The sequence below is a fragment of the Pyxicephalus adspersus genome, chromosome 3 (assembly GCF_032062135.1).
Source record: "Pyxicephalus adspersus chromosome 3, UCB_Pads_2.0, whole genome shotgun sequence".
NCBI lineage: Eukaryota > Metazoa > Chordata > Amphibia > Anura > Pyxicephalidae > Pyxicephalus > Pyxicephalus adspersus.
In genome coordinates, this window is record NC_092860.1 from 140,014,036 (window position 1) to 140,040,552 (window position 26,517).

At 39.7% G+C, this 26,517-nt stretch overlaps 2 protein-coding genes across 7 annotated transcripts in view; one reads left to right on the forward strand and one right to left on the reverse strand.

Moving 5' to 3' along the window:
• CFAP99 (cilia and flagella associated protein 99) overlaps positions 1-268 on the reverse strand; it is a 48,264-nt gene extending 47,996 nt beyond the window's left edge. The window contains exon 1 of the mRNA XM_072406891.1: positions 174-268. The gene's annotated coding sequence lies outside the window, so the exon portion shown is untranslated. The remainder of the gene's footprint in view (positions 1-173) is intronic.
• An 8,717-nt stretch (positions 269-8,985) lies between these two features.
• The window catches only part of ZFYVE28 (zinc finger FYVE-type containing 28), a 142,233-nt gene continuing 124,701 nt past the window's right edge, over positions 8,986-26,517 (forward strand). For all 6 annotated transcript variants that reach the window (XM_072406548.1, XM_072406549.1, XM_072406550.1 and 3 more), the window contains exon 1: positions 8,986-9,157. In XM_072406548.1, the coding sequence (XP_072262649.1) occupies positions 9,119-9,157 (39 nt within the window). In that variant the 5' untranslated portion in view covers positions 8,986-9,118. The remainder of the gene's footprint in view (positions 9,158-26,517) is intronic.

Consider the following 26,517-nt stretch of genomic DNA (forward strand, 5'->3'; position numbering starts at 1 on the left):
TGTGTGTAAATATCTACACATTCTCTGCTTCAAGCTCCAAGTGGATAAAAAAGCAAACTTGCAATGTACAGCACCCTACCCACTGCAATGTACAAAAGCAACTAGTAAAAGTAAAAATAACTCTTTATCAAGCGCTGCAAAAAAAAAAAAATCACACAATATCAGTACTATACCGTTTAGTGTTTCCCCTGTTGATAATCCAGTATATTGTCAAGATTTGGAATCTCTGGACATGTATCTTGCACTTACAGAGCAAGTCCTAGGCTGGTGCAATGCCTTCTGGGTAATGTAGTCCTGAGCCCGGCCAGTGTTCTTCCAACACAATAACAGAACTGATAGACCGGAACTAACATTCCCAGGGGGCCGTTCGGCCACCAGGGAGCTTTTAATGTTTGTTCATTTCTATGGTAACTAGAAAAAGTCTGGATCGCTAATTGGTGTACGGGAGCACGTGACACAGGTTGTCAGTTAATAATAGATGACAGTTTGCTGAATGTGGGACAGTGCAGACTCCCCTATGGAGCTGTGCAATGCCAGGGAAGCCTGTGATATCTGTATGATACCTGTATGATATCTGTCTGCTGCTTGTAAGGGTCACCAGCCACAGGCAATGTTTTAGCAGTTACCCCTGTAACTGCTAAAACATTGCCTGTGGCTGGTGACCCTTACAAGCAGCAGACAGATATCATAGGGATTCCCTACTCAGCTGTCACTAAAGCAGAAAATACATTACAGCATAACACTGGACACTACACAAGAACCTAACCATACTGATATAGACAGATATCAGTAGGGATTCCCTACTCAGCTGTCACTAAAGCAGAAAATACATTACAGCATAACACTGGACACTACACAAGAACCTAACCATTCACATTTCCATTGTTATGTCATTTTCAATATTTTATAATAAAAGCCTTTTTGTAATCTTCCGCACTCTCCAAATGTTATTGCACAGCTGATCAACTAGTAAAAGTAATAAAACCTCATCAAGCACTGCAACAAAATACAGAAAGTCACATAAGCACACAATGTTTATGGTGTTTTATGTATCTTGTACTTATAGAATAGGTCCCTGGCTGGTGCAATGCCTTCTGGGTATTGTAGTCCTGAGCCCGGCCACCATTACTTCATTATAATAGCAAAACTGATAGACCGGAACTAACATTCCCAGAGGGCCGTTCTGTCTAGGGAGCTCTAATGTTTGCTCATTGCTGTGGTAACCATAGACGGCATGAGCTGCTAATTGGCGTTCATGAACACGTGACAGAAGCCAGGCTGTCAGTAAATAATAGATGAGAGTTTGCTGAATGTGGGACAGTGAAGACTCTCCCATGGAGCTGTGCAATGCCAGGGAAGCCTGTGTATTGTATGATATCTGTCTGCTGCTTGTAAGGGTCACCAGCCACAGGCAATGTGTTAGCAGTTACAGGGATTCCCTACTCAAATGTCACTACAGCATGAAACTGCACACTGATAATTTAGTTTGAAGTACATGAAAGCCCAATCACTAAAATCTCCAAATTCAAAGATAATTGCAATATTTTTATATTTGCAATTTCATTTAATTAATATTCAGTGATTCTGCCATGAAGGTCCTTGTTCACCTGTTGTCACCAAACCCACACCTAGGAATGCAAATTCATCCATTGCTGGTGTGCACGAATGTAGATGAGTAAAGGCTGTTAGGAGGCTGCAGGAGACTAGCAGTACAAGGATCTAATAAAAATGTTTAGCTATACCCATATGTGTCAGAAAACTTGAAAATCACTGTCAGTTAGTTTTTTATCAGGTCTGAAAACTCTTAAAAGTCAGTTGCACCCTTTTAGATCACTTCTGCAAAGATTATTATTATTTTCCTTATGGGCATACAGAATGCAGGGCTCAGAAATGCGTAATTTACAGGTAAAGATAAGCATATTGTGTACAGCTCAGGAGGGCGTATCACATAAAGTGCAGAGGCCATTAATACACAGAAGCGCATATCTTATATGGACTATGTATTGAAAAAGGTGCAGAGTGCAGGGTTCATGAGTAGCTAATGCACAGGCCAGTGCAGTTTTCTCCGGCAAAATTCTCTGCAGTATAGGACTCTTTCTTTGCCACTCACACTTCCTAGTACACAGGTCTATCCCCTCCATTCACCCCCAATCCCCCACCACAAGTACAGAACTTCCACATCTGCAAAATTCCTCCTAGTACAGTGATCTCCTATTCTTTTTCCAATCACCAGATCCTAGTGGCAGTGGTTTGTGATCTGAACCGGTCTCCTCATCTTGGTCAGGCTTGAGACATGGGGTCGCAACTAGCAGCAGTGCCTAGAGCTAGGGACACTAATGATTCTCTGAGCAATGGCCATTTTTCATATCTACTCAAACACATGCATTGCAGCTATGATAAGGACAGGACATGTTGGTAATAAAAAAAAGGCAGTAGGCAATTGATACAATGTTTTAGCAAAATTTATCATGTCTTTTAGCATGTCCTATTCAGTTAGAATTAGAATTTACATCAAACAGAGGCAAACACTAAATAGCTATTTCTTGGCTTTCCTAATAGAAAGCCCAATTAACTCTGGAAATACTTTTTCACTAAAGTTACCATAAATGTTTAGATTTAGGTTATGTGGGGATTAGCTTCAACACACACTCACTGCAGAGAAGTACTTCAGACACTTGTTCCAATTTAAGGGTGCTTTGCTCACTTTTATTCACAAAAAAATCCAACACAGCAAAAAATAACTAAATTCCAGGCTTTTCTTGCAGTCATCACAGCAATACATGCACAAAAATACAAAATTTAGCCAATTGTAATGAAAAAATTGCTGGCGTTGGGGGGCGTCACTTTCCCCTGCACAATTCCTGTCAAAATTTGAGAAGTGAGTGTATCTGACGGTTCTGCTTTTTCAACCCAGTTAAAGATCTATGAAATGATGTATATGAGAGTTGTATAATGCAGCAGGTGTTCACACAAGATATGTATTTTAAGACTAAAAATATGCTGAGAAGCTGGCATGTGCAGCATCAGGGGAGCTAGGAGCTGCACGTGGCTTACTTACCAATGCTTGAGGAATGCTGGAATATAAGATAACGGTAAACATCCAAGAATATGCAGAAAATTATTCTGCATTTATAGAGGAATTAAATTTGCATTACAGGTTATAAAGAAATCAAAAGTTTAGCATGCATATTTTAAAAGGGTTTGCATCTTTGGACTGCTGGGTGGAAGACACCTGCATTCAGCCTTCATAAATTATAACCAGAGTAGCAGATCTCTTGTCCTGTTGTTCAGGTGTTTGATGGGAGATGATGGATGGTTTTGAAGAATAAACCTCACAATTTACTGCACTATATAGCATGCCATGGACTTCCCTGCGTCAGCACAGCAGATTTTACTACTTACCCAGCAAATATGAATAAGACCCTAATGTCCCTGGAGTTAAATGTTGCCAAGGTCAAGTTCATCTTACACAGTACAATCTTCTTTAGATTTATCAAAACTGAATTTGAGTACCTAAACTATCAGATTGCTGTTGGGAGAGACTGTACGGCTTAAATTAAATATGTGTGATGAGTTTAAACAGCAGCCTTGTTAAATTATGTCCAATCTGGGAGTAAATCAAGATGATGAAACAGAAAAAGAGGCGATATGTAAAAACTTTTAATTACTGCCTAATGTTGATTACAATGCTCTCTCTCTCTGTGGATATGAGCAGGCTATGGGAAACATATTAAGAAGTTTACTAGGAGGAGGTCGTTAGCCCATTTCCTGTAATAGAAATATTTTCTCTAGACAAACCAATACATATTTATTTATCTATTCTATTCTGTTTTATAGGCTGTAAATCTATAGCATAAAAAATTCTTATTTATTTAGGAATGTCCGTAGTCTATTCACTTTAGGTAGAAGTCATATACTTTATTTCTATTTTGTTTTAATAAACATTTGTGATGCAAACATGGGAATTATTAGTTTGCTTTTTTATTGGATGGAATGGAAGCTCTCTATTTATCCTATTTAACTATAGTAGGTGGTTTTGATAAATGATTTTATAAGCTTACCTTTGTGGAGAGTGTCCTCTTAAAGTAATCTTGTGGCCAGGCTATGTACTTTTACTTCTTAATTTTATATTGTTTTAAGGCAAGCCATTACTGGCCTCTGTAGCTGCAGGCACTGAGTAATAATATTTTTTAAAGAATAGGTAATCTCCCCCTCCTGTCACTACCACAGAGGGGTTGATATCTTCACCTTATCGTTTTCTAGGTTCAAGGTCTTTGGACATTTTGACTGGTCCAAATTATATAACTTCTACACTTGTGTGGGAGTTCATTTTATCTGGCACCGAGGTATATGAAAAAAAGCGATAAACTGAGCATATAAAGTTTATTGTATATCCTACAGAAGATTGCAATCAGACAGGCAAGTTTGTTTTATTGCAGAAGAGATATAGCATGATAATAGAAAGAAGGTGCCATTCTGTGAGGAAAGATCTTCTGTTGGCATGAATTCCCCTGAGAGCTCTCTTGTAAGCGGACATTTATTTGTATGGTAGTGAGGGACTTTTCGTTCCTGGAAAGTTTAGTACAAAAATAAATTGTATAGTATCCTACAATAGGAGATCCTTCATGGAGAGGTAAGGGGGCACTTGTTGAAGTGGAGGCTTAACCAGCTCATCAAAGATCCTTCCAAAGAGCTCAAGGAATGCCACAATATCACTGTTCATGGAGTCAGTTCTAATAGTGAAGATGTCCAAGTCATGGTCTTTCCGTACAGTAATTAGACAACATATATCAAGATCTTTAGGGAAGTTCTGAGGCAGTAAGTGAATAGCAGGATTATTAGAGAAATCAAAAAATAAATTATGGAACCCCTGGAAACATAGGGTAGCTGGTAGGCAGGGGTGTAGTGGAGCAGGCACAGGTGGGAACGCTGTGCCCTCTTTTTTTTCGAGAGTGGGCACGCGTGCCGATGTTTTTTTTACAAAGAAATCTTTGGTGGTCTGCGGCTCTGGCAGGTCCACCAGGAAAAAGACCCCACCGGGGGGGGGAAATGGCCAGAGATGCGGACCATGGCCCCCGTACTGATCGCTGGCCCAGGGCGGTAGGTGGGGTGTCTCTCTGAACACAACCCACCAACTCTGGGTAGGGTCTGGTTTCATGATATCACTCTGGGGGAGGTGTCTTCCCTTTTGAGTGACACAGGCAGGGGTGTGGTAGGGCGGAGCACATACCGTGCCCCCTCTTTTTTTTTTTTTGCAACTACACCCTGGTGGTAGGTGTAGCATGGAGGAATCAAGTGTGGCAGACAGTTGTGCCAAAGGGAGCTGTGACCAGACAAGAGGCCTGATTTATTAAAGCTCTCCAAGGCTGGAGAGAATACACTTTCCACAGTAAAGCAGCAAACTTGGAATGGATTTCATAAAACTCATTTGCAATTTGTTAGCAAATGTTTTTAATCTTGGACTAGATCTTTTCCAAGTTTGCTGGATCACCCAGCTTCACAGATAAAAAGTGTATCTTCTCCAGCATTGGAGAGCTTTAATAAATCAGGCTCAATAGCTCAGGTAAAAGTGATCTATGGCAGCTCTAGCTGAATTGAAAGAATGCTGAGTTGTCAGAACACCTGAACTAACCTAACTTATTAGATATTGAATTTGAGTGCCTCAGGGAAACACTCAAGAGTGGGTGTTCAAATCCACTAAAAGTGGGCCAACAGGGTAGAAGCTCCAAAGTACTGTAGATAGGAGCAGTGTGAACCCTAAAAAAGGCAGAGGTGCAGAGGTCAGGTCTTACCAGAGCACCCTCATCCTCAAGGAATGACCTAGCTCTAGATCTCCCAAAATTTGTCACACTGGGGTCCAATGCAGTTCAGCCGATTGTGGCTTGTGTAAAGGGTTAGAAGGTTGCTATACAGATTCCTGCAAACAACACAGAACCTTGCCTCAAAACTCCTCTCAAGAGCTGTGATGCAAACAGTGGACTGGATCCTGGTAGAAGCTTTGCAAACATCAAAATACCTTGATGAGTGAATGTTAATGAATACCTTGATGAGTGAATGTTAATGAATACCTGATGAGTGAATGAATGGTAATGGTATTCCTAGGCAGAAGTTTTTGCATAAAAACCACCCAAGGCAAACACAAAATTTAAGACCTAACTTAAGTAGTTGTGCTGCAGTCCATTGACATAGTTGCTACTACTATATTTGTATACCAATGTAGTTTTACTTTTGGATTGAGTAAAAATGGATAAAGTGGAACTAAAGTCTCATTTGAAAATTTGAGAACAGACAGTTCTTTATTCTTTATTGCAGAAAGGGACAGGAGATAAAACATACTTACCTGACTGCTCGCTATCTTCTTTTTAAAAAAAACCAACATGATGCCAGGTTATGACGGGCCACATGTGCGCAAGTTATATCATCACCGCCTGTCTGATGGCCGAAGATCAGGTAACCTGTAAGAAAAAAAAAGATGGCAGCTGGTAAAAGATTGGGAGCAAGTGAGTGTATATTGCCCATCCCTTCTGCAATAAAGGACCTGCCTGGTCACAGTTTTATCATTTCTAGCTCTAATTTCACTTTAAACCACCTCTATTTTTTCCCATTGAGAAGATTTTTCTTTATGAGCAGAGGAATTTTCCCCATAGTGAGAGGATATTCTCTTCCTAGGCAGTCCTCACTGCAACCATTTGTATTTTTGTTCTAGTGAGAACTTTAAAACTGTGAGATTTGTAATCCCTATTAAAGTGGCAGTTGTCACTGGGGCAAGTAAAACTAAAAAATTTTAGTTTTCTCCCAGAAAGCAACCCTCTCTAATCCGGACCAATGAAATACCTTTCAGGTCTTTAGGGCACTCCTTAATTACTATATCCACAACTCACAGTATATTAGTGTTGTGGTCAGTTTGAAGAATTCCTCCTATAAAGCTGGCCATTGGGAAGAATGTCACCCTTACAGATTGGTGTCATTTAGAGGACCTATCAGCAGAATTTTTAGTTTACATAAAAGGGTAGATAACCCTTTTATGCAAGAGGGGGTGAGGGATAAAACCCCTTTTCTTTTTAAAGCCCTTCACTTAGGGAGCGCAAAGTCACACGATACCTAATTCACGCATTCCAGCATGGTCCTGGTAGCTCCTTCTGGGCAGGCCTGATCTCAAAGGAGCTTTTTTTTCAATAGGGGAAAAATGCTGATCTGGCTCTCCTTTTTCCCCCATTTACAGCAGGCTATGTCACCTGATCAGTGTGAGATTGGGTGACGTAGGCAGAAGCCAGAGGAAGAAGAAAGATGGTGGAGCCAGGAACTTCCTCTGCACTGGGATGAGGGCACATTACAGGGGATTCGATCCAGTAAAGCTCCGGAGGGATCTGGGGAAGTGAAGGTGAGTTTTTTGTTTTTTTAAGGAACCCCTAGCTACCTCTGAAGGAACCCTGGTTGAGAAATTCTGTGCTAATCTGAGCAGCAATTCCCCGGGCTAGAACAGTGTCATGTGATTAGGAAGAGGGTATTAGACCTGTGTAAACTCTGTCATAGAGCTTGCACAGTGTCAGCACTAAGAGCTCCAATATCATTACAGGTAGTCCCCGAGTTAAGGACATCTGACATACAGATGACTTCCCTGGGTATTTCCTGCTCGCTTGTGTGCAGGATGGAGGCTTAATGAGGGAGGGCGGTTTGCATGAGTTGCAGGAGAAATCTTTTGCTAAAGACAGATGAGCTGTTCTGCAAGCTCTTGTAACTCTTTGATGACCAAGACAAACTCTGCAGTTGTTTCTTTTCGCATATCAAAGCACAAGTTAATAAATGTCTAGGCTCCATAAACTTTTTTTTTTTTTTTGCTTTGTTTGTGATTAAAGCATACCTAAACTCAGAATTTTCACTTTACATAAAAGGGTAGACGACCCTTTAATGCAAATTAAAAATTCTATTTGTTTAAAAAAAAAAAAAAAAGTATATAAATCCTGTTTATTAATAATAACAATAATAATAATATTAATAATAAAAAATAAATCTGTGTTCTCCCCAGAACCTCTCTTACGGGCGGACCACCTGGCACTTTTCAGTAACCACTCAGCTGGTTTTAGGTGTTTAGGTGTATTGGGTCACAATACGGGGCAGTTGGGGCATAACACAAAGATGATAGAAAAAAAAAAGGAGAACGAGAATGAATGTGCAAAGCCTCCCAGGATACCTACATCACACATCCCCGAAGGCTCTTGTGTGCTCCTCCTTCTGCGCATGCCGGAGCATCTCGGGCATGTGCAGAAGGAGCCTTTTGCACAATTGCACAGTGAAGTCAGCAAGTTTTTTTTCAAATTACGTCACCCGATCTGGCGCCTGCGTTAAATAGGAACAAAAACCAGGAAGAAGAGGAGAAGATAGCGGCGTGAAGACAGATGCCGGTACAACATGGGACCCAATGTAAGAGACCTCCGGATTGGATCGGACTGCATTGAAGTGGATTTTTTGAGTGGATTTTGAGTTTAGTTCCTACTTTAACTAAGTGACGATTTTTTACAGTAACTGACACCACGCTGCCTAATAATACGTTGAGACAAACCTCTGTCCTAATTGCATTTATTAAAATAATGTACCTGTTCCGAATTACATACAACTTCAACTTAAGAACAAACGTATCTCATATGTAACCCGGGGACTACCTGTACAGGGCTAAGGGTCCCTGCCATTATACCCCAGACTTCTGAGAACAGCTCATTGGATGAATAACATACACAGACAATGAATGTTGGATTACATTTTCAGTACAGACACATATGAAGCTCCCTCAGACATTTCCTGTACAGACATATTTAGTACATATTATCCACCCCACAACCCCGGAGCTCCCTCACACACACTCCCGCCTCACACACCAGCCCCAGGCGGCAATGTGGGGGGGGGGCTCTATTAGCTGCATAAATAGACGGCTCAGCAAGCTCCTCCCACACATGCGGCCGGTCACATGACCGTGACATCAGTCAGCTCCAGCGAGATCTCCGGTGCTGGCTGGGTATGGTGACTGGGGCTGTCAGTGGAGCCCTCACCACCGGGGAGATAGTGGCTGTGTCTGGGAGCGGCTGACCGGGGACAACACCGCTGATATCCAGCCCTGGAAGGAATGATGAACAGGTTCAGAAAGTGGCTCTACAAGCCCAAGGTAAGTGCACAGCTGCGGCTGCTGAATGTGGCCCCCAGGGGCCCCTTGTCACTGCTGCCCTGACATCATCCCTGCTCTCACACTGCAGTCCTATGTGTTCACCTGTGCCCATCCATTCCTATATAGTGAGTGCAGATCACAGATATTCATGTTATATGTGCAGGACCAGCAAATCCAATCCAGTACAGAATGATAGAATTATATTATTCATAAAGAATACAGTATTATATTTATATAGAATACAGAATGATATTATTTATATAGAATAGAATACAGAATTATAATATTATAGAATACAGAATGATATTAATAAAGAATTATGTGATTTTTATAGAATACAGAAAATGATTTATACAGAATTATAATTATATAGAATACAGAATGATATGATTTCTATGGATTTATAATATAATGATGATCATAGTCTTGTAGCTTTAGATGGGTGACACATTGTATCTCTTGTGTGATCTCCATCACATGGCTGCCTTCTGATTGGCTGTGCCGCTTCCAATAATCACTGATAAAAGTTAAAATATATCAATTGTGGGTCATGTGATCAGCCTGATGGTGTGTGGTGCCTGCCCTGGGTGGGACTGGATTATATAGATGATATATTGTACACCACTGTGTTGTATGTTGGCGCTATATAAATAATATTTATTATTAATAATGAATTATATCTTGTATGAGACTTGTATCTAGATTTATTCCTGGAATGTATGTGATCAGCTTTTGCAGAATCCAGCTTCTAGTAAAGTTCTAGCAGCTTGGTGACCCCCTGAGACATCCAGTGTCACCTGCCCTGACTGATGGGTAGTCATGGTGCCCCCAGCTTCCTAACCTCTGGGTTGTTCTCTAGGTCTTTGCAAAGGCTGATACTGGAGTTGGCACAGGCTGATGCGATTTTGAAAGCAGATCGATATAAAATGCAGCTTTTATTGTAAAGATCTCATTAAACGCAGCGATCTGACCTTGTATTGGCCTCTTTTCATCGGCATGCAGCTCAGACTGGGACAAGGAGTTAGTTTGTGCAGCATTGTGTTAAAGAAAGGAGTATGTTGCTAGAAGTAGAAAGCAGAGTGCTAGTTTGTCTCTGTCCGCATGCTGGTGTAAGGACAAGATCTATAAGTGATCCTACAAAAAAATAAATCTGGTATCCTGCTCGTAGTGTGTTTCGCAGATGTGTAAATCTCAATAATGGACACAGAGACCTACCAATCAATCCTGTGGCAAATAAAAGGTAATTTTTGTGTATTTGTTTGCCTGGAATTCTCTTGAATGCAGTGTGTGCAATGACATCAATGTACCGGTAATTCTGTACGGGTCTCTTCCATAATTCTCTGTGTATTGTGCACGTTGTCTGTGCTTTATATTGTTACCGGGGATTTATCAAATCTCCCTTTGAGTAATTTTGCAGTATGATGGTTTATTACATGGCAGTTGATGCAATCTTGCTTTTTTTTTTTTTGTGATAGACATGTGGTCCTGTTTACTAACATGATGCAGTGTAACCCATAATGCCACGGGGCATAACACATTTTGTGTTACCAATTGTGGCCATAGGTATCTGGTAACCCCTATAATTCCGTCAACTTTTTACCGACTACATAATAATTTGTTCTGACTTTCTAATGCCCACCCTCTTAGTATGTCCCTTTTTTTATTTCTATCATCTTTGTGTTATGCCCCAACTGCCCAGTGCCCCGTATTGTGACCCAATACACCTAAACACCTAAAACCAGGGTGTGGTTACTGAAAAGTGCCAGGTGGTCCGCCCGTATAGGAGGCCCTGGGGAGAACACAGATTTATTTTTTATTATTATTAATAAATAGGATTTATATAGTGCCAACATATTACATAGCACTGTTCATTAAATAGGGACACAGGAGGAGAGGAGAGCTTACAATGTAGGAGGTGAGGACGTATCACATAATAGGAGGGGAGATATGTAGTGGTAGAAAGTAGTGAGTGTTTAAAAGGACAGAAGAAGACGGGTAGGCAAGTTTGAAAAAATGGCTCTTTTAAATGGGTAGGAGCAAGCCATATAGGACGAGGAGGACCATTCCAAAGAGTTGGGGCAGCTCTAGAAACGTCTTGGAGCCGTGAGTGTGATGAGGTTATGAGTGAGGAAATCATTAGTAGGTCATTGGAGGAGCGAAGAGAGCGGCTATAAGGTCAGAAAGGTAAGTGGGACAAGAACTGTGGAGGGATTTGAATACAAAGCACAGGAGCTTGAATTTGATTTTAAGGTGAAATAGAAGCCAATGAAGAGAACTACAAAGAATAATCACAGATCTTCTGTCCCTTTATTAGCTGACAGATTATTTGATGGTTGTCTTTGGGTTTTTCTTCCATCTTTGCTCATTGAGGTTCTCCCGAGTTTCCGTTTAAAAGTTGAATTCTGTGTTTGTGTGATTTATTATATAAACATTCTTCTGGTAAATATAAGATTGGAGTACATTTATACCGAAAAATAGAAAGTAATTAGTAGGGATCATATTCCTTTATCTAATGAACGTCTGCTGAACCCACCAGTCAGATGACATTTTTTTCTATGGTGATAATGTTAAATGCCCCATGGTGAATTCACTGTGGTGTTGGGGCCCTGATCATCCACGTCCTTTATCCTTATTTGCGAAGGAGAGTTGTCAGTGTTGTCCCTGATAGTCCATATACAACGGTTGCCTAATCACACACCTATATGAAGTGTTGCATGGCACCCCTTTTTGGATCTTACATCTGCTGGAGGGACACGCTTGGTGGCCCTTTTGTTGGCATCCCAGGAGCAAGGAACAGGAATTGTACACTCTTGGAATGAGATAAGTTATGAAGAAGATAAGTGATTAGCCGTGTCATTTGCATTCCCTTTTTAATGTACAGTGCTGCGTAATATGTTGGCGCTATATAAATCCTGTTTAATAATAATTAGCTGCACACAGTGGTGGAGATAGCCAACAGTAGACCCCTGTGCTGAACTGACTTGGGGACCCTGCTGGCTGAGGGAAGGCCACGGGCCCTTGTGCAGCAGCACACTTTGCACCTCCCTATATCCACCCCTGGCTACATATGTTTATTCTTAGAAGTGCTCCCAGATTCTTTATATAGAAAAAAAATGTCCTTGAATTGGTAAACCAGACTTGCATTATATTTACTTTTAGATAGTACAATGAATTATATACTTCTTCTGCATATAGTTCTATTACTGTCCCCTGTCAGCGGATCACTAGGGAGGACATTGTGTCTGTTACACAGTCAGGATTTTTAATTAAGAGAAATGCTTTATCCTGTAATACACAATCAGGACCGACTCTAGAAATGGATCTTATTGGTTCCTGTGGATGCGACATTGATGACATAATTCTACTATGCACTCCCTAAGTTACTGTGTTGGGGTCCTGCTCTGTACCCTGGGCAGTGCATAATTGAATTCTAACCTGGGGCCACACAAATATCAAGTCAAACAATTATTGAACCAAATGTTTCAATAGCAAATCAAATCCAATGGTTGGTTTGTCTCATTGTTATTCTCATTGATCTTAACTAAAAGGAAGCACAACGTCTGTCATTTTGTTTCACGTCAACTGTACATGGCTTCTGATTAACAAACGATCAATAAAACTGATTGATTAGAATAGTAGAAAGGCTAATTGGGACATTTAAACTTCATACATTTAATACAAAATTGACAATCATAATATCAGCTGTGTGTAAAGGACATTAGATTCTAATCCTTATATTCTAATTCCCAAAAAATAGTTTTTTTTGCTGATCATGCACCTGGATTTTTCCCTTTTTTACATAGTTATTAGCATTATTTCAGTCGCAGTAGGGCAGAATTTTGGGAGGTGTGCGTAACTTGGAGTTCATAAAGGTTTATTAGATCCTAATATGATGAGATGGAAATGGTTGGAATGTCTGTTTAGACTGGACTGACCCTTGAAGAACCCAAAGGACACATATTCCTACCCTTAATTCCCTCTACTCCAGTGTTCCACTTTATGACCCTGGAACTACTGCGGTCTGCTGCAGTGTTAACGACCTTGTTGGACAAAATCTGTTTGCTGCTCCTGTGCAGTGCATTTGTATAGACTTATAATATGATTTTGTCCTATACCATATACAATTCCAAAGAATTCAATGGCATCAAAATACTTTAAAATGTATATATTGCTTATCTTTTTGCACTTATTTATTTTCTTTTATAGGTTTAGTATGGAGTATAAGGGCAAGCAATTACCTTTTCCTAAGCTTCATTTCACCTTTCTGCATCAGATGCTTTTCTTACTGTTGGTTTTCAGTTCAAGGTTCTAGATCAGTGTTTCTCAACCTATGGTTCCCCCAGATGTTGCTGGGGGTTCCTGAGCAATTTGCAACTCTCAGGTCAGTTGACTAGTTAACTGACACCAATGATTTTTTGGCTATCTGTAAGGATGACATTTTTCCTAATGGCCAGCAATGTAAGAAACACTTCCCAATGATCACCATACCAATGTACTGTGAGCTATTGATATAGTAATTATAGAAGGAGTTCCCTAAAGATCTGAACATTATTTCAAGGGGTTCCCCCATGTTAAATAAAACATGAAACCCTGTTCTAGATGCTATTTGTGTTTATGATGTTTTACACTATTACAAATCTCCCGTTAGGACCCTTGGTTGTACCAGGCTTTGGGGAATCTTGTAACCTCTCGTCCCTCTTAGAATGCAGTGTCCTGGTCTATGCAGCTAATTATTACCAATAGGTTCTTTCAGCAGAGAAGGTCATTATTGTATATGTTCCAAAACTTGTGCTTATATACGAATAAGACTCCTCTCTGTGAAAGAGGAAGAAAAATTGTGAGTATCCATTGGAGGTGGTCGGGTGGGGGAATCAATATCTCTCCTTGACTTCACTACACTTGCTTAGTGTACCTTTGCTCCAATGGAATCCTTGTTAATTCCCTGAGTATGGAAGAACATGAGATATGACTTTATTTGCCAGCCCTGAGGTGGATAATGTCACCATGTCAGAACCTACACAGGATTTGGTCTTCTGGACCCAGCTGGGGCAGCATTTCTATGGTTCACATAAGGTGGGGTGGTGGGATTTTTGGACTTGCTTTGGTTAAAGTTACTGCTTTTAGGCTTAAAAAAGAAAAAAAAAAGAAACCGAAAACTATTTTTGTGAACCCATAGTTGTTTTCCGCCTGATGGAAAATGTTTCCAATAAAACAGGCAACCTCACAAACAAATCAGACTCTTGCTTGTATTAACACAAAGGACACCTCCTCTGGGATTTTCTTCCTGCTTAGATTGTTCATGCCGCTCACCAGTATATCTGCCTAGCCATGCCATGATCTCATATTTCACCTGCAGGATGATTCGGGAAATACTTCATTCACTATGATTGTAAAGTGCTGCAGTACAGCTTGTCCTCCCTGCTGATTTGTTAAGCTACAAGCAGAATTGCCTAGGCACATGTGGATGCATCTTGATCAGGCTGAAGGATACTTCTTTTGTTTTCACATTGTTCAAACTGCAGCTTATATGGGCTATTTAAGATTTTCATGTGAGAGGTATTTTGGGAAGGGTTTGCAGCCACTTCCTCCATTGGAGAGATACCAAGCTGATGTCTACTCCCATTGCATGCTGCTAGTTGCTGATACGCCAGTCCATTTCTTTGTAAAATAATGTCTAATAATCAACCCTTTCATGAGCATTCTAATGGCACTGGTTTGTTTGATCACAGTACACTGAACAAAACAACAAAACGTTGTTGAACCCACATCATTAAGCCCTATATTGGCTCTTTGGAAACCAAGAGCGTGATTATTATTATGTAGCCCCTGCATGAGTAGGAATTTGTGCCCGTTCAGCCGAAAGAGCATTTAAAAGGTCAGGTTGGATGACGAGGCCTGGCTCCCAAACGTGTTTCCTATTCATTCCAAAGGTGTTCAGGGTTCTTTCACAGCTAAGTGACCAAATATATCTCCCTAGTGCTCACTCTGGAACAGAAAAGGGGCTCTGCCCAAATATTTGAAGTGCTAGTTTGTCCAAAATGTCTTTTCAAGCAGCATTAACAATATTCTTCACATTGTAAATACATGAACTCAATGATCTGTAGTGGTGCCCTCTTCCTTCTATACGTCATAGGAGCAAGTAGGTTTGGTAGTCGGATCTGCTAACTGTTAGCCATGCGGTGTATTTTGGTAATTGGTGTCATCTTGACATTTGATATCTGATTGTGTGGATTGGGGCTCAGGTCAAAAAAAAAAAAAAGTTGTGTGAATTGTTGGTTTGTATACTGATTTGTAACTTTTGAGGAGTCATTGGGCAATTTTTCAGGAGCCAATATTTGTTCCCATTACAACAGTAGACAGACAGATAGATTGGTTGATTCTCTACGTTAAAACCAGTGTTCTTCCCAGCCCAAGTTAGCAGCACTCGGCACCTTTCAGTTACAACCCGGCTGTTTTTGGATGGTTACTGAAGAATTGGGTCACAATATAGGGACTACCACCCGGCTCAAAAAAAAGTTCTGGGTTGAACACTGAAAACGATATACTTTTCTGCCTTTAGTAAAGTAGACTGCTACTTGTAATTAACACTTTTTGCTTTGTGTCTATGTCAAAAATGACATCCGTAGCTTTGGAGATACAGAATGCTGTATTATAATATTCCTAAATTTTTCACTTACAAATCAAGTGTGGTTCCCCCCCCCCTTTTCCTGTTAATTTGACAACTTGATAGGCAGCCTCACTGACCAATAGCAATGTTTAGAAGGGGACAAGCCAAGCTATACTATTACAAAAGAATAATTTTTGATGTAATTTCTGCTTCATGTAGTGTGATGATGACCTTTTATGCATCATTTTATCATCTGCTCAGTTAAAGAGGCGAAGAAGAATTCATTTCCAATTTGTGTGTGGTCCTTGTGTGTTTTTTTTTTTTTCCCGGGTATTGACCGAGTTGATGGTACCAGGAGTTCTTATAATTAATCACAAAGGATCAACGTGTGTGTGTGTGTGTGTGTGTGTGTGTGTGTAAAATTCCATCAGGAGAATATGCCAAAGCAGCATCATTTTTATAAAAAAAAATCTTGGAGAGAAAGGTGTTTTAGTTCACAGAATTCTATTCATAGAAAACTCCTATGGCCATCTTATGTGGAACTACAAGTCTCTGCACGTGCAGCTTTCTCGAGGTTTGCATTCTGACGACCATTGGAATACCACAGATTCCAGAAGCCTGAGGGTAAGCATGCAGAGAAAAGGCTAGACCGCTTTGTACTCTGTTTATGTTGTACGTCACAGCTCCATCCTATGTACTGACCATAATGAAAGGAGAGTGATTGTATTCTGCAGAGCTGCATTTAAGCATTCTGTCTGTGCCTAAGTGAAGTGTCATTATGCGAGCCTTGTCTGTATTTGTGCATTGTTTTAACCGATCCCGTTGGTGCTTGGAGTTATTATCCTCGTCTTGGAGCTTCACATCTTTATTTTGCTTAAAAGGCTTATTTAACAATGGTTGAGCAACAGATTTTTTGTAAAGTCCTTTACTTGGGCTTTAGAATTATTTAGGCAGATGCAGCACACATGTCTGTTGCTGATAAAGGGGAACTCCAGCTAGGAGTTTATAGTGGATGTCCATAGGCTTCTCTATCTATATACTTGGAATTTCAGACTGTATTCTGCTTAGATTTCAAGCTTGCATTCTTAATGGCCCTGATTTATTAAAGCTAGACTGGAGAGGGTACACTTTACCCAGTGAAGCTGGGTAATCCGGCAAACCTGGACCATGATTAAAAACCTTTGCCAACAAATGACTTTCAGGAAATTCCATGTTTGCTGGATTTTTCCGTCTTCACTGATGAAAGTGTATCCTCCAGCCGTGGAGAGCTTTACTATATCAGACCGAATGTGAGTAAGATGGCAATCCCTGTGGTGCCTATGGGCATTCTGTGTAGGGCTTGTACACAATAGAAAGAGTTTTTTAAAGACTTGTATGAACTTTTTTTTACCAAGATTAGTTTTAAAGAGTAATACTAGTAAGGATTGGGTTTTCAATTTTAGATTACACCTGTGTGTAAAAATTGGTTAAAAAAAAAAGCCCTATGATATATTTATAGATGCCATGATATGCCAGTTGACTGCTTTAGATGTTCCTCAGTATTGTCCCAGGGGGGCTCTGCGTTCATGTTACAAGGGTCAACTCAACATTGGAGGAACAGAAATATAAGGTATAAGGTGTGATCAACCTCTACAACCTGGAAGTAAACCTTTGCTTGTCACATTCTCATTACTCCTGTAGAAGATGTCGTCTTGCAGAAAGGATATTGCCATTCTCATCTCAGTCTAAAACAAATGTTGTTGGGACTGGTTCTGAACTCCTAAGTCTGCTGTGCCATTTGGAAAGGACAACATGGTGGTGATGCTGTGGTTATGCATACATACATATTTCATAACCTGTATTGTGAAGTGTATGCAGGATTGCTTGGGGATTAAACTAATAAAATTGTTAAGATAGAAGCATGGAATGGTGTCTTGTTTTCTTGCGCAAATGTTGGATTATATTGATAACTGAGACATCACAGATGTAACTTGCTTTGATAAAGCATAATTCAATGGAAATTAGCTGATCAGTAAATATTGGCCTCTGAAAGATACAATGCCACATCCCAATTGGTTGAATCAATATTCATATTTTGTGCAGAAAAATAGAACTTTTTAGGCATAAAGTAAAATTAAACAATAAATACTTTATTAGTAAACCATTTTAAAACCACAAAAAAATTTGTAGAGTTGTTTATATAACATAAACAATATCACAAACGAGTATTTTCATCACAAATTCTTTTCCTAAATGCTGGACAAGGATCTCTTTCTAACATGTGGTCTCTTAGTTGTACTATTCTACATCTGATGTAGAATAGTCTAGTCTCATGGTGATGTAGAATAGTACAACTAAGAGATGATGATAATACTATACTATTAGAGTAATTGTTTAATTTTACTTTATGCCTAAAAAGTTCCATTTTTCTGCACAAAATTTGAATAATGCTTTGATAAAGGTATGACTTCTCTTGGCTTATGATCTAATAATATGGTTTGTGTCCTTTGGTTGTTTTGGGAATATCTTCCTAAACTAGACTTTAGCAGTGAAATACTTAATGGGAAAGATATTTGTTTTGCTCCCAGCAACCAAGCCGAGTTATTTCATAAACTATATTCAAAACCTGACCGCTGGAATCTCACTGGTTGCTGTGGCTAACTCGGGCACTTTGAGACCTGATGAACCCCATAGTTGCTAAAATTCCTCTTCTGTCTCCACCCAAGTGGCATTTATCTTTTGCTTTTCTGGACTTTCTGACTTGGAATTTACAAGAAATCACTTTGTAGTCTGTAGTAGTCCGTGGAGCGAGTGCAGCATTTTCCAGACACACTCTTGGTCTTTTGATACTTTATCAAAGACCCTCACGATGAACACGGTGAATCTCTGTCCACTCGCTGAAACGCAACGTGATATTGTATTCTGACTGGATTTGTATTCAGTCTTCAATTTAAGGGGCTTTCAAGGAGTACTGTGAGAAATTGAAGCGTGAAAACCTTACAAAAGCATAAAACTATCCATATTGGCTCACAGCTGCCGCACTCAAACTTTCATTCTCTAGATGTCATTTTCTAAGGGATGTTTATATCTCAATGGATGTGGTGTACTTGGGTATTCTTTTACTTGTATAGGAAATGCTTGGACTTTTTAGGCATTATCACAATGTTCTCAGGATTATTGGAATGCCATAAAATGACAAAGCCAACATTTTATCAAAAAGGATATAAAAGAATTTACAATTGATTTGTTTCCAATGTACAAAATGTAAAGTAATACTCCTACCAACATTCCCCCAAATTTTATATATTGCTGTTTTAGGTGGATCCGAGCCAAAAAGAGACTTTGCATGTTTTACATGGTTTACGTACTTCTAAGTTACATGCAACATTGAGGACTCCAATCCTTACTTTTGACGCATTCTGAAAATCTAATTCTCAGTGCTGCATATAAGTACGAATCTGGATTTTATCGTGGAACATACCAGATGACTTTTTTTTGTCTCTGGGTCAAAATGTATAAATCTTTCTTTTGAAGTTGTCTGATGTAAGTCAGACAATGAGTGTAAATTGGACTGTTTGCAATGACTGATTCTATTATTATTATCATAATTAAACGGGCTTTATATAGCGCCAACATATTATGCAGCGCTGTACATTAAATAGAAGTTGCAAATGACAGACGAATACAGACACTGACACAGGAGGAGAGGACCCTGCTCCGAAGAGCTTACAATCTATGTAGCCAACTATAGAAGATTACAGCTGATGTTAACTTTACCAGTTTTTTCTGATCAGTGGACGGACTCACCAGATCACAAGGCGCAGTTCTCAAAAGTGTTAAGATCTGCTGAGCTCATCTTCTGGTAAGAGAACCTGGATAATGTTAGGGACAGGTAATATATTATTGTATTATACCATTATTACAGAAATACAATAGTATAATACCTGTCATGCTGGGACAAGTAATACATTGTTGAATTTTACAGACAAACATGAAGATTTTGGATCAGCTGTCAAGCGTGTCCAATTTCCATTGTCTACAGCTCTAGCCTTTTCAATCCCTGGGGCTGTCCCTGACTTCAAAATTATTTATTGGCCCTGAACTTGATCCTGCAAAAAAAAAAAGGACAGGTCTTGTGTTTCCTGACACTGGACACAGCTCTTTGAATTGCAGGAATGTTAAGAGCACTGTGACAGGAGGCTGCAGTACCACCTGTAGAAGTGTTAAATCCTTAAAAAATTATACAGTGTGCAGATATATTATGCAACATTTTTATTTTAAAGCTGCCAACCCCCAAACCGAATCACATTCTGTTTAATCCAGAACATTCATTACTTTTTTTATGCTGGCCCTAATAAAGGGAGGTGTTTGTAGCTTCCTGTAACGTGTTGGCTTACATTACTTTGGACCTGTGATTTGGCCAATGGTTTGTGATCAGCTCTATTCAGGTTAGCAATGCACACAAATTAGAATAGTCTCAGAGGAGAAAAAAAAAGGATAGGTTTGCTTTAGTATTCATTAACATAGAACCATTTAGCTAATTAGAAGAAGGTCCGAACTCCTGACTGGTTTGTAAAAGTAGATTTGGATCCAAGTATCGTAAAGTAATTGCTTTTGGTAATCTGTTACCTGGTGATCTTACCATGGAAGTCCTTCTTCTTTCATAGAGTGACAACTGTCTCCTCATGGATGCTCCATTGGTGAAGATTATTAATGGTGCCACTTTGCACTATCTGACAGCTGATCCACAGGAATGATGGGCAGCCAAAGCTGGAATAAATGCATGTAGGCAACGTGAAATAAAATAAGAGATTGGCAGCACTGAGGTGCAAAAAAGAAAAAAAAAACGTTCTAAAAAGAGGATACACAGTGCATTAGAAAACTTTCAACCCAGTTAGGGTTTAGATGTTCTTTAGGGCGTGCTTTATTGGCGTGTGCTAGGACATTCTGTGTAAAGATGCAGCACAACATTCTGTAATGTAATAAAACACATTAAACATAATGCAAAATAAAGTTATTTGGCTTTTGCTGTTGGGAAAGGGGGGCAGGAAAATGCATTAACATGCATTTTATTACACATTTGCAAGCATGTTTAACGCACATCACCATAAATTTAATGCAATGCACACGTGAATCCTGCCTCAGTTAGTCTTTTTAAAAAGGAAGTTTGGCAGTGACCACCGGTATATATTCTCAGTATAGGTTTCCTTGTAGTTTAAGTACATCTGAATAATGCATGCGGCTTCCTTTACCTGGCTTGCTTGTTGTGTAATTGTTATGACGATTACTGCTGAGTATGTCAATCTGCGTGGTAGAACGCGTTTTTCCAGTGATTACTGTGAGATGATGAATGTAAGCTGGGGTGAGGGTAAAGAGTCAGTAGGGCAGGGCTGATTTTCTATGACGTCGGATTGCAGTGACCTTTGCAGCGTCTAGGCCTTAATTATCAAATATGGTGGGATCGTCATTCTCTGTGTTTTGAATTGCACAAAGCATGCTCTTTTCAAGTCTTATAATTACTTCATAATTATTATAATTATTATATTGCAATCATTTTCTGTGGTGCTGTACAATAGACAAGTACTAGTACGGAGATATATATAAACAATGTAGGATCTGCAGATAAAACCCATTGTATATTGTACATAAATGCTAGAGCAAGATTAAACCTGGTCTGATCCACAGAGGTGGCACTGAAATGGGAAAGCGAGGGACAGCACAATGAACCAATCAATCTCTACTGCACGCACATGTGCTGACATTAATAGAAAACCTTGAGCTGAATTAGAACTTTAGTCTGCTGCAGCTCCATTTATTGTCTAATGAGCAGATTACGTTTTTGTCCTCTTCTGTAAAAGTTTCCAAGGTCCAGTAGGGGTTCTGGGATCACAACTGGCTTGAATGAATTAGACATTTTACTCAAATGAAGTGTTAAAGATAGTCTTAGTACTCGTTCCTGAATGTTGTGCTCCCAATATTACATTTTTCTGTGTAGCTACACTACATAGGAGCATAGGTGATAATACAGAGTGATGACTGATCAATATACTGCTGCTCCTTCATTGTCCAATCAACGGGCTTCATGTGCATTCTGGATTGTGCTATGCTTTCCATTTTATAGATTCTATCTTCCCTGGAGATGCTTCTGTAAAGGACAACCTATAACATCACTGTACTGCTAATGTATTCCAGCAAACCTCAATGGTAATAGTTAAAACAAAATTTTAATTTTTACTGCATCTGCCATATAATTTTTTTTATTCAAAGTTGGGGTGCAGAATATTGTTTTTAAGTGGGGAACTGCTGAAATTTCTATATACAAGAAATGTATACTATAGGAGGTGGTTTACATGTGGCCTGACAAAAAAATTGGATTTGTACCAACACTTGATCCTACATAGAGAAACATGGCCCAACTATAATTTTCTGAAGAGGAAAAGCCCCACACAGGTTCCTATTGTTTACTCCAATGACCTACTAATGACTTCCCCACTCATCACCTCATCACACACATGACTCCAAGACTTTTCTAGAGCTGCCCCAACTCTCTGGAATGGTCTTCCTCATCCTATTTGGCTTGCTCCTACTTTCTGCTCATTTGAGCACGCAGAACCCATTATTTCAAACTTGCCTTCCCGTCTTCTTCTGTCTCTTAAATCCCTCACTACTATCCACCGCTACATACCTCCCCTCCTATTGCATCATACTTCCCCCACCTCCTAGATTGTAAGCTCCTTGGGGCAGGGTCCTCTCCTCCTGTGTCACTCTCTGTATCTGTCTGTCATTTGCAACCCTTATTTATTGTAGAATTCTGTGTAATATGTTGGCACTATAAAAAATTCTGTATATTATTATTAAACCTCCTGTATGTTATATAACAGTCAAGATCACTGAGATTGTATAAACATTTATTTGTGGGATTCATGAAATTATTTCAAATAGGAGTTGCAATATTGTTTGTAAGCCTATGACTTTAGTAGAGACCCTCCAATGCCGTGTGTGGTCTTATAGTTAAACGCCTAAATCGATTTATTCATCAATCTGATTAATAGCTTGCTGATTGAGAATTTCCCAGGATTTTTTGGGATTGTGAGATGCTAAAGAATCTTCCATTCCTGTAGATAATGGAGAGATGATTGTAGTACCCCTACCTTACTGTTTTTAATGCCCAAGTGCACCACAAAGCATGCACATTCATTATTGTGAACTCTGCAGTGCACGTGTTGGCGCTACAATGCTTTTCTGGCATTCTGGCCTTTGCAGTGCTGGGTTCCAGGTTGGAATCTTAACCAGGACACTATCTGCATGGAGTTTGCAGGTTCTCCGTTATTGATGTAATTATTTCTGAGCTCTGAGTTCTTCTTTAGTAGCTTAACATAGATGCAGAAAATGCAATGGATTACAAATTGGCATCTTCTCACCCGTGATTTAAATTGGTCATGCTGCTAAAAGTTGCTTCTGCTTGATTTGAGACCAAGCATTACCTCACAAGCCCTTTGGAGTGTTAAACACGGGGGTTACAGTGGATTTCTGTGACTTTGCATGCCTTCCCCACCTTTCTCCCAGCACGCTCTGCACTTGCAGTGTGTATTTTAATCAATATGCTGTTGGTTTGGCTGTAGCAGCTGAATGCGCTTGATAAAATCTCCGAGTCACTGCGGTGCCATAAATATCTGAGGCAAGTAAGGCTCCTGTCTTATTGAAGTCTGCTGAAAGCCAGGAAGTAACTTTAATCTGCAAGAAAAAAAAGCTTAAAGTGGAGCTAAACCTAGAAATCAAAAAAATTGTGGTCAGGCAGCTTTTTACTGCAGAAGATACGCAATGTCTTTTCTGCAATAAAACAAACTTACCTGCCTGCTTGCAATCTTGTGTAGCATGTACACTGATCTGTGCATTTGCAGCTTGGTGTTTGATCTTGGCATGCCTTGGAGCCATCTTTGTAGGAGTTATAAAATTTCAGCCTGGTTAATCAAGCTGGCTGAAGATCCCAAAACTGGGTGACCACGTCACATGACTAAGCTCTTCTCCAATCATGGAGCTCCTTTGACCTGCTGCTTCTCCTTGGTTCTGATCACGGTCTGTAGTGTAGGGAGGAGGCCCAGAATCCTAGAGAGGTTACAGTTCTTCCCCAACTTTGGGAAATGCCAACATTATCTGTCTACAGTTGAATGCACAATTCTCTACAAAAGAAAGAATAGAGAAAGCTTGGTGTTTTGTAGGTAAAATCAAGATTGTATTGAGCATCAGGCAAATCATACAATTCACATTTGTTAATATACACACAGAAAATAGTTTTGACACCCCATGGGGATGATACCTGTCAACTATACAAAGAAATAGCTTAGTGTGCTTTGAAACCAAAAAAAAAATCTCAATCCCGACATGTTTCGCCAATAGGCTTCATCAGGGGATATGTTGGGAGCATGGCATAGTATAACATAGCTCTAGGGCAGAACAGTAGCATAAAAAAGAGGTGTGTTTTTTTTTTTTCTTTAGCACAATTTCAGGAATTTTCTTATCTTTTAAAGCACCCCTTTTACGTACTGCTAGAATGTGTGTAGCGTAATCTTTATATGGTCCAATCTTATGCGGTGTTCTGAAGACAATCACATCCCATATCTTAGATTGTAAGCTCCATTGTTCTCGCGCGTTCTCTTGTTCTAAATAGGTTTGTCATCTGCAGCCCTTTCTTCCCATGGTCTGGGGACTTCACAACTTCCCAGTCCCCATAAACTAACGACTGTCGCATCTTGTCCCCACGCTCTGGCGATTTTCTGCAGCTCAGTCCCCATGGGCTGGTGACTGCCACAAAGTGACCTTTTGCTTTGAAGCTGTTTGTACTGCTTGTTCCCTTCCAGCACTGATGATTATTTGCAACTGTTCAGGACTCGGAAAGCTCAATTTGCTTAACAGATATCTAGCCTATTAAAAGGTGTCACAATATGCAGAACACTCTCTGTATAATTATGCAGCATTCATCTTAGGGGATGCTCTGTTAGGTTATGTTGGGTGATATGCATAATTTTAATAGAGTGCTTCATTGGAATATTTTTACATTTGCTGTCTGATAGAATATTACATATAGGAAAAAAAATCTGAAATTTGCACGGTGTGTGGTTTCTAATCTGTCCATTGAATACTTTTATGTAATTAGGATTTTTTAGAGAACTACTACAGGTCCCTTGCGGTGCTTTGATCACATTGTGTATCGAAACTGAAGCACTTGATTGCCCAACTCCCACCCATGATTGCCACTTACAGTCCAATTGTAACACAGTGGTGATGGCACTACTACTAAATTGTTCATTTATATTTCTCTATTATATACATTTAAATTTTGCCTGTTTATTATTAAGGAATAAATGCACCCATCTCTGGTTGGTGCAAAATAAAAGTTAGATTGAAGGAAGACACTTAGGATACACTCTAATTTTAAAGAAGAACATCTTTATTTATGTGGACATGCCTAGCAAGTTTGCAAATATCACGTCCTAGCTTTGTTTTCGTATTATCCCACTGTGCTTTAAGAGCTGCTATGATACTCGTGGTAGGGAAAACCTGTGCAGCCTGTGTGCAGTTCAGCTGTGAAACTCCATGCAGATGCTAAATTTCTGTCCTTGTAGACAATTGGTCGTGATTGTCTTGGGTGAACATCTAGCTACCATACAGGTGTCCTATGATGTCACTTAATAAGCCGCTTACTAAACGACGGAGCGCTAATGAGGACTATTGTAGTCCCTGCTGTGGTGCGCCTCCTGCTCATCCTTCGTAACTGTGCAGGGTGACTGTAAATCAATCATTTGTCATCCAGAAAATGTTCACAAATGATAGTTTTTGCCTATTGCATTTGGTTCCTACATAAACAATGGGCCTCTGAGACTGGAGAAGATAGACTTCATTGGTGAAGCTGGGCGATCCAGTAGATCCGGGATGATATTCTTGAAATTATTTTACTATTAGTTTGCAAATGTTGTCCGGCTCGTACCAGATTCTTTCCAGGTATGCTGGCTCACCCATGACAGTGTATCTTCTCGTCTTGAAGAGCCTTGATATAGTGGGCCCATCGTGTTGCAGCATGTCGTAGAAAATAGTTCCTGTATGTTTTGTAATCCATTAATGTGCATCATTGGCATTGGTAAGAATGCTGACAGATTTATATCCATGTACAATAAATGCGTTGCTACTGAGGTCCATACCCAGAGCAACCGCTCATGGCCTAGCTACATTTGGGTAATGTCAAGTTCTTCTTATGCTTCGTGCTGAGGAAATGTGCGCATTCTGTTCATATAAATGCATGCAAACATTCGCTGAAAAATTCATTCAAAGAGAAGTGCTTGCGTATTAAACCGGCTTCAGTGGTGAGAAATGTTTCATAGAGCAAATTTCGCTGGACACCGCAACAAAACCTGGGAAAGCTTTTAACATGCTTATCGAAAATTACAACACTTGTACATTTTACCTTAAAACCAAGGAAGGGACACCATGTCAATACAAAAGTGTAGCTGTATTTTAGATTAGATTGTAAGCTCTTCGGGGCAGGGTCCTCTCCTCCTCGTGTGTCAGTCTGTCTGTCATTTGCAACCACTATTTAATGTACAGCGCTTCGTAATATGTTGGCACTATTTAAATCCTGTTTATTATTTATAATAATAGTAATAAAAAAATCTGCAAACAAAATTAGGCGTAGAATACCATTTCAGGTATGAGCTTCAATACAGCAAAACCACTTTCAGGTCAGATATCTTTGTATTGAAGAGCCACCCCAACTGTGATA